An 8,847-nucleotide genomic window follows, 5' to 3' on the forward strand; every position below is an offset into this window, starting at 1 on the left:
TTCTTCAACTTGGCTACCCCCCTTAAGAAAAGATAGACTAGGGGACACCAAAGTATAGCTTACATCTACTTCTTTTAGATGAGCTAACTAGTATCAAGATGTTCTGACATCCCAATGATACTCTTGTGTATGGGCAAGAAACCTTCCATAACTTCCTTATAGAACACTTTTCCAAATTCTGCAGTTAACTTGGTCGAAAACAGTACACAACAGAAACTACTCCAGATTCCAAACAGCACAGATGCATCGCCTTGTGATTTTCGTATCTCCATAACCAAAATAGCTATCAAGGTGATTCTTTCGCTCAGAGAAAGATATTGAAGTCTACTATTGTCCAGAATTTTCTCATGATTTTTGGTCATCCAAATTCAGAGACATAAGGCAAAGAATGCAGACTGCTCTGAAAAAACAGGATAGGGAAAATAGAAGAAAACCAAAACCTGACTATTTATTTCATTAATCCTTATGCCTTAGGCCTATAACTAAACAAAATTGTGGGAACACCCAACAAGATCATTACAATCATTACAAAGATTCAAAACAACCATAAGCATAAGGGAAATTTTGCTACCGGACATGCCAAGTGACCACTCTTTGCTAGCGGGCATGCAAAATTTGATGATTTGCTGGTGGACACTCTGGTTCCTTACAAATTTGCTGGTGGACACCGGACCGAATAAAATATTCATTTCCGGGCTTTCGAGGAGAGAGAAGCACGGGAAATGTCCTTTCTGCCCCTGGCTGTTTCTTCTACCTTGGTCTCCTTCCTCTGGCCGCGACGTAGGGCCACCTTCAGCGAGAGCCGCCAGTGCCTATGGCCACCGGACCACCTCCAGCAGCTCCGCCGTGGCCTCGCGGGCGCACGCGAGCAGCCGCTCTGCCACGGCCTCGCCGGCGCGCGCGACCAGCCAGTCCGTCGCGGCCTCGCGGGCACGCGCGCGAGTAGCAGCTCCGCCGCGTCCTCGCGGGCGCACGAGCAGCAGCTCCGCCGTGGCCTCGCGGGCAGGCACGTGAGCAGCAGCTCCGCCGCGGCCTCGCCGGCACGGGCGAGCAGCCGGTCCGCATGGCCTCATGGGCACGCGTGCGAGCTGCGGCTCCGCCATGGCCTCGCCGGCACACGCGAGCAGCAGCTCCGCTGCGGCCTCGCGGGCGCACGCGCGAGCAGCCGCTCCGCCATGGCCTCACCGGAGCGCGCGAGCAGCAGCTCCACGGCCTCGCGGGCGCGCATGCGAGCAGCCGCTCCGCCACGGCCTCGTGGGGGCGCGCGAACAGCCGCTCCGCCACGGCCTCGCCGGCGCGCGCAAGCAGCCGGTCCGCACGGCCTCGTGGGCACGCGCCCGAGTAGCCGCTCCGCCATGGCCTCGTCGAAGCGCGCGAGCAGCAGCTCTGCCGCGGCCTCGCGGGCGAGCATGCGAGCAGCGCGAGAGCAGCCGCTCCGCCACGGCCTCGCCGGCGCGCGAGAGCAGCAGCTCTGCCGTGGCCTCGTGGGGGCGCGCGAACAGCCGCTTCGCCACGGCCTCGCCGGCGCGCGCGAGCAGCCGGTCTGCACGGCCTCGTGGGCACGCGCCCGAGCTGCGGTTCCGCCATGGCCTCGCCGGCTCGCGCGAGCAGCAGCTCCGCCGCGGCACGGGCATGTGTGTGCCACCGCGGCCGGGAAGCCTCCTCTGGCCGGGAACAGCGGCGGCCGTGGCTCGCTGAAGGTGGCCCTGCGTCGCGGCCAGAGGAAGGAGACCAAGGTAGAAGAAACAGCCAGGGACAGAAAGGACATTTCCTGTGCTTCTCTCTCCTCGAAAGCCCGGAAATAAATATTTTATTCGGTCCGGTGTCCACCAGCAAATTTGTAAGGAACCAGAGTGTCCACCAGCAAATCGTCAAATTTTGCATGCCCGCTAGCAAAGAGTGGTCACTTGGCATGTCCGGTAGCAAAATTTCCCTAAGCATAATGACAACTCAACAAACAATAAAGATGCACAATTCAATCATTAACTCAACTTGCGATACTATCGTTTTTATTGTGCTAGGGGTAACAATCCTAAGACTTATTATCAGATTACGCAAGAAGGTGGTGAGGAATAGTTCTAAAGCATATCAAACCAAGGAGTGAAGATGAGAACAAAGACTTTAAAATAAGCACCAAGGTAGAGATGAATAGCAAAGGTAGAGATATAGTAGAGAAGAAAATATCAAGGTTCATAGAGCAAGGGTTTTTGTAGCAACATCTAAACGTTAAAACGACTAGTTTCTATTAGGCTTGCGTCCTACAGTCAACACTGCTCTAATACCAATTTGTCACACCCTAATTTTAAGGATAAAATTGAAAGCACTAAACTCATGTGTGCCCAGGGATCAGTCACACACACAAGTTGACAAATTATAAAATTATCATCACGGTGTATCTTACATAACGAATAATAACATCACCTAGTCTTACACAACACAGCGGAAAGTAAAAAGATAGCTCTCTTGTGGTAGCTCCAACATAGGGACTGGTCAACTGGTAGACCACAAGCCTAATAGTCCTCAGGGAACTCCTCATATCCGTTGTCATCTATTACCCATCCAGGATTTTTATCCAAATATAGAAAGTAAACAAGCGTAAGTAATTCCCATACTTAACAAGATAACATGGGGTTATGAAGCTCAAAAAGGATGACACTAGTTTACTACTAGTTAGCACTTTTAGTAAGTCGAGATTTTATCATTAGTTATTATCAAGTTATGCTTAAGCTCCCATTTAAACCCACATAATCAGATATTAGAATCATTTGCATCATATTATCATCGTATACCATCATAAATGAACAACAATAAGTAACCAATTATTCTATGAGTTTTCTAGGCCGCTCGTGACCGTGAGCACTGGCTGTTATAACAGTTTGTAATCCTCTGTAGAGGTGGTGCACATTCACTACGAGTCAGTGATTCCCATATGTCCGGGTTAATTACTCCCATATCACTGCCAAGGTGTGTGGGCAGGGTACACTATGAAGCCATTTCATAGGTTTCTCTAACAAGTTAGGGCCACTAGGTTTCCTTGGCAGGCAGATGTAGGAACCCCCCTTTCCTATGGCACATATCCATCGCGGCTATACACATAGGAACAGAGGCAGTCCTATACCCAACATGGCAAGCCCCTTTTGCGCCATAAATGTAACCTCTAACAAGCTAGAAAAGGTCCTATTACTGAGATAAGTCAGAGCCATATGACCCTCATGGTTGCACTGTCAGTCCTAGCTTTTGTCGACTAGATAAGTCCTTATGGAGGGCCGAGAGCATCATGATCGAAAATCATTTGCTCCTTCGCCCTATAATTTAGTTGTTTAAAAGTCAATTTTACATTTTCCTTCCATAGAACCATTGTTCATTATGTAGATCATGTATTGTTACGTTGAGCGCTAGCAAACTACCCATATGCATATAACCCATAGGAGACGAGGAACAGGATAATCAATCACTAGGATGTCCTTACAGGTATCAAAATTAGACACATACAAATGAGTAATTAATAAAGGCGAATAGGCATCAAGGTAGATCCCATGCTATACTTCTGGTTAGCAAACTCCTGCTGGTCGTCGAAGAAATCTTGGTCTCCAATGTTCTCCTCACCGTCTGAACGCGACCAACACGGCAACATACAACATTCCAAAGGCATTCATGTAAAGCAAACAATCCTATAATTAGAACAGTACACCATAGTATAGAAAACAAGATAAAATGTTTATGAAAAGAATCTACGTCTCGCTACGATCACGTCAACGCGAAGTTCATGAAAATCAGAGCTAAAACGCGAAAGTTATGAATTAAACAGGGTTTCCTATAGTAATTTATTTAATTAAACCTAACCATGAAATTTAAAAGTTTCAAACATGATTAATAGTGGTACTAACACATAGGTTATGCAATTTCAAAACTAACACAATTTGAACGGGTCGATTCGGAGCTAAAACGACGATTTTATGAACAAAACAGTGTTGTGGCATTTCTGTAAATAGAAGGAACTATTTCTGAATTTAAATAAATTAAATTTTGGAATAATTAAATCAGCTGAGGACTGCGGGTTCAATTAGGCGAAACCAGGGGGTCTCTTCAGCAAAGTTACCCATGAAGGGGTATCGGCCATTTAGGGCCGTTTATCAAGGGATGGGTGGCTCGGATTAGGGTCTGGGGAAGAGAGAGAAGGAAGGCCGGTGGGGAACAGTGGCTCCATGGCTGACGGCAAGATACTCGCCGACGCACGTGAAACAAGGCCTAGAAGCCTCGGTTTGCACATCCAAGAACACCAGGGGATAGAGGGGGTGAAGGAGACCTCGGCTAGGCCGAGAATGGGGCCGGTGGACGCGGTTGGCGCGGTGGCAGCCATGGCCGGCGGCAAGACGCTCCATGGCACCACGGATGGGGCCCTAGAGGCCATGAAAGATGGAATTAAGGGCATGGGGAGAAAGAGGGGAGCAAGGGGGTTCTCACAGCGGGGAAAAACAGAGTCGACGGTGGCTCGGGGATGGCAAACCGCACGGAGGGGCGGACGGCGGACCTCGGCGCTTCTCCATGCGACGGTGGTGGCTTCCATAGCTCGAGCGAGTGCGAGAGGGAGAGGGGAAGGCAACAGGGGGAGCAGCGAGGGGTTTGACACTCTTTTGTAGAGGTCGGGCCGTAGGGGGGGCGCTCCCACGATGCAAGGTGGGCGTGGCGGCGGTTTCGCCTTGACCGAGCGCGGGGCGTGTGGAGGTGGGGGACAGCACCGACAGGTAGGGCCAGGTGGTCAGTGGCTGAGGTGTGGGGAAGGGGCGCGGTAGTGGCGGTTGCTAGCCGAGCTAGGCTAGCCCAAGTAGAAAATGGGGAAGGGGGAAAAGGGAAGGCGAGTGGGCTGGCGATGCAGGCCGTCGCGGTGCGCAAGGGAGAAACCGAGCTAGGCTAGTGGGCTGGCAAGGAGGAAGAAAAGGCCAGCGGGCCAGAATTGAGGTAGGAAGGGGGGGAAAAGAAAAAGCCTTTTTTCAATTCAAATTTTCCAAATTCATTTCCAAATGATTTTTTATTCCTTTTGAGTTTAAATCAAAAACCACTCAACAAATTAAAGACAATGCTCCAGCATGAGTGCATCAGCATGTATTTATACTTATGATTGATTTTAATTTCACAAAAATTATTAATTTCCTATATTTGAATGCACACAATATAACATAAATAAATCAAATTTACTATTTTAAAAGATTGCAAATTTTAGGGTGTTACATTTTGTTGCTTCATCATTGTCATCAATGGTCAGCCTCAACTACAGAAGTGTGAATGCAAATTAAATCCATTACTAAGTTGCTCAAGGCAGAGTTGAATGTCAACAGAGGATATACATACTTATAGATAGCTTGGCCACAAATCCATTGAGAAGTTCAATCCATTGCTTGTAATGTTTCTAGTGCGGGAAAATTGGTACTTGAGACCTGACTACTACACCTGCCTTTGAGGGAAACTTGGTAGCTTGCAATGGATCATGTGGCCTTCTATTCCCCTTGACAACCGAGATGGGCATCCTTGTTTGTCGCACCCGATTTTCCAAAGAATACCAAGCGCTAACTATATGTGTGCCTAGGTGAAAGCTCTAGTTTGGTTTTGGTTAATTGATGAAACCCTAAGTGCTAACCTAGTTTATCAAAGTGATTATGAGATAGGTAGCACTACTCCAAGTGATGAAGCAATGGCGAAGATCATGACAGATAGTGATGGCATGGTGATGGTCAAATGCTTAAACTTGGAAAAGAAGAAAGAGAAAAACAAAAGGCTCAAGGCAAAGGTAAAATTGTAGGAGCCATTTTGTTTCGGTGATCAAGACACTTAGCGAGTGGGATCACATTTAGGATAGATAGCCGTACTGTTAAGAGGAGTGAAACTCGTATCAAAATGCGGTTATCAAAGTGCCACTAGATGCTCTAACTAATTGCATATGCATTTAGGATCTAGTGGAGTGCTAACACCCTTGATAAATGTTTGTGAAAATATGCTAACACATGTGCACAAGGTGATACACTAGGTGGTTGGCACATTTGAGCAAGGGTGAAGAAGATAGAGTTAAAAAGGAGTTAGTCGCGCTGGTTACAGAGTGACCGGGCACGTCCAGTATGGTGACCGGACATGTCCGGTATTTTGTGACGAACTTAGCTACCGGATGCGTCCGGTCGCCACACCGGACACGTCTGGTATGAATCAGAAAAGGTAGTGTTCGACAGTGCAGTCGATCGGACGCTGACTGCATCTGGTCCGGTGTGACCGGACGCGTTCGGTCGTCCATGGGTGCTTATTGTACTCGACCGGACGCTGAGGCTCAGCGTCCGGTCAATTTCCAACAGACGCGTCCGGTCGGCCCTGGTAGCTTACTGGACTCGACCGAACTCAGCGGTGCAGCGTTCGGTCAATTGAGTTTCTGCGTCCGGTATGAGCGTTCGGTCATTGGCAAAATGGGCAGCAACGGCTAGGCTGGTTTGAACATGACACGTGGCAGTTTAGGAGCTACCAGACATGTCCGGTAGACTGACTGGACGCGTCCGGTATTCACGACCAGAGCATCCAGTGCTTTGTGACCGGAGCATCTGGTCGACGCGCAATCAGCCTGTTTTTTGAGCCAACAGCTCTATTTGATGGGGGCTTCTATTTAAAGCCCCATGGCCGGCTCAAGCTATGACTTTTGCACATTTTCATTGACATAGCAACCTTGTGAGCTTAGCCAAAACCCTCCCACTCATCTCCATCATTGATCCATCATCATTGTGAGATTGGGAGAGAATCCAAGTGCAATGCTTGAGTGATTGCATCTAGAGGCACTTGGTATTCGTGTTATGCTGTGGATTTCACTTGTTACTCTTGGTGGTTGCCACCACCTAGATGGCTCGGTGCAGCGGTGGAGGATCGACACGAGTTGGTGATTATTCGTGGCCGTCTCTGATGATTATGAGGGGAGTTGTACCTTCCCCAGGCAGACTGCCGAAAGGTAACTCTAGTAAATTGCTCGTGTCATTGAGTTACCTCACTTGTGGGTAGGTTCTTGCGGTGTCCAATCATGTGGATAAGGTTTGTGAAACACCTCTTAGCCCCGAACCACCAAGTATTGGTCGACACAACGGGGACTAGCGTGTTGGCAAGCACGTGAACCTCAGGAGAAAAATTGGTTGTCTCTTGTCATTTGCATTCTCCCGGTGATTGGCTTAATCTTCATCTTGTGATTGGTTCATCCCTCTACACGTTGGTATAATCATCTTACTCACTCTTTTATATTCTTGCAAACTAGTTGTGGCAAGCTCTTTAGTGTAACTAGAATTGAGAGCTTAATTTGTTATTTAAGTTCATCTAGTGGAGCTCTTTAGTGTAGCAAGATTGAGAGCTCTTAGTGAGTAGTATCATAGCAAGTTGTGTGTCTAGTAATCATTGCAACTAGAATTGTTGGATAGGTGGCTTGCAACCCTTATAGAGCTAGAGCAAGTTTGCATTTTGCCTTTTGTCATACTAATCAAATTGCTCTAGTTGATTTGTAGATTTTTAAATAGGCTATTCACCCCCCCTCTAGCCATACTAGGACCTTTCAAGTGGTATCAGATCAGTGGTCACCGTTTGATTAAAGGCTTAACAACCTCGGTGTCAAATTATGGCTCAAGTTGTGTTCAACCATGTGGGGGGCAAACCACCGTTCTTTGATGGCACATGCTATGATTATTGGAAGAGAAAGATCAGGATACATCTTGGTTCAATCAATGATCAAGTATGGGAAGTGACCGAGAATGATTATGCTATCATCGATCCCGACAATCCCACCAACCAAGACAAGACTAACAAGCAATGCAACACAATGGCTCTCAACACCATATACAATGCTATTGATTCCAAGGTGTTTGAGCAAATCAAGGATTGTGAAAGAGCAAATGAGGTGTGGACAAGATTGGAGGAAACGTATGAGGGCACACCGCGGTGAAGAGTGCCAAGTTGTACATTCTCAAGGACAAATTGACAAGCTTCAAGTTGAAGGAAGATAAGAGCATTCCGGAGATGTTCCATCGATTGCAAGTAATTGTCAATGACTTGAAGGCTTTGGGAGAGAAGATCAAGGATGATGACATCTCTCATCGGTTCTTGATGTGCCTACCTCCAAGATTTAAGATGTTAAGATTGCTAATCATAAGAGGAGGATTGAAGGATATTACCCCCAACCAAGTAATAGGTGATGTCATGACACAAGAGACATACCGTGTGGAAAGGGAGGGGGATGACAAGGATGACAAGAAGGAAGACGAAGACAAGAAGAAGAAAAGCATAACATTCAAGGCTAGCTCATCATCATCAAAGAACAAGGGCAAGTCCAAGAAAGAATCAAGTGATGATGATGATCTTAGTGATATTGATGATGAAGCTATAGCCCTCTTTGTGCGCAAGATGGGAAAATTCATGAAGAAGAAGGGCTATGGTGCAAGAAAGAGAAGAGATCACACCAAGAAGAAAGAGTATGTGAGAAGATGCTATAATTGCAAGAGCCCCGATCATGTAGTAGCAAATTGTCCATATAATAGTGACAATGATGAGGATGAGAAGAAAAGCACAAGGAGAATAAGAAAGAAAAAAGGAGAAGAAGGAGAAGAGGATGACCTTCCAAAAGAAGAAGAAGGGTGGAGGTTATGTGGTCACATGGGATAGTGATGGCTCTTCGGATAGTGATAGCTCTAGTGATGATGACAAGAAATCTATCAAGAGAGCACTAGCAAGCATCGCCATCAACAACAAGCCCTCCATCTTCGACACTCCATCGACATGCCTCATGGCAAAACCTACCAAGGTAAAATATGATGTGAGTGATGATGATGAATGTGAAAGTGA

The 8,847-nt window shown here is 47.3% G+C and overlaps 1 protein-coding gene across 1 annotated transcript; it reads left to right on the forward strand.

Moving 5' to 3' along the window:
• The first annotated feature begins 722 nt into the window (after positions 1-722).
• Positions 723-1,805, forward strand: LOC136542302 (uncharacterized). Its single transcript, XM_066535037.1, has one exon. The coding sequence runs from the start codon at positions 723-725 to the stop codon at positions 1,803-1,805; it is 1,083 nt and encodes a 360-aa protein (XP_066391134.1).
• The last annotated feature ends 7,042 nt before the right edge of the window (positions 1,806-8,847 follow it).

The sequence above is a fragment of the Miscanthus floridulus genome, chromosome 1 (genome assembly GCF_019320115.1).
Source record: "Miscanthus floridulus cultivar M001 chromosome 1, ASM1932011v1, whole genome shotgun sequence".
Classification (NCBI taxonomy): domain Eukaryota; kingdom Viridiplantae; phylum Streptophyta; class Magnoliopsida; order Poales; family Poaceae; genus Miscanthus; species Miscanthus floridulus.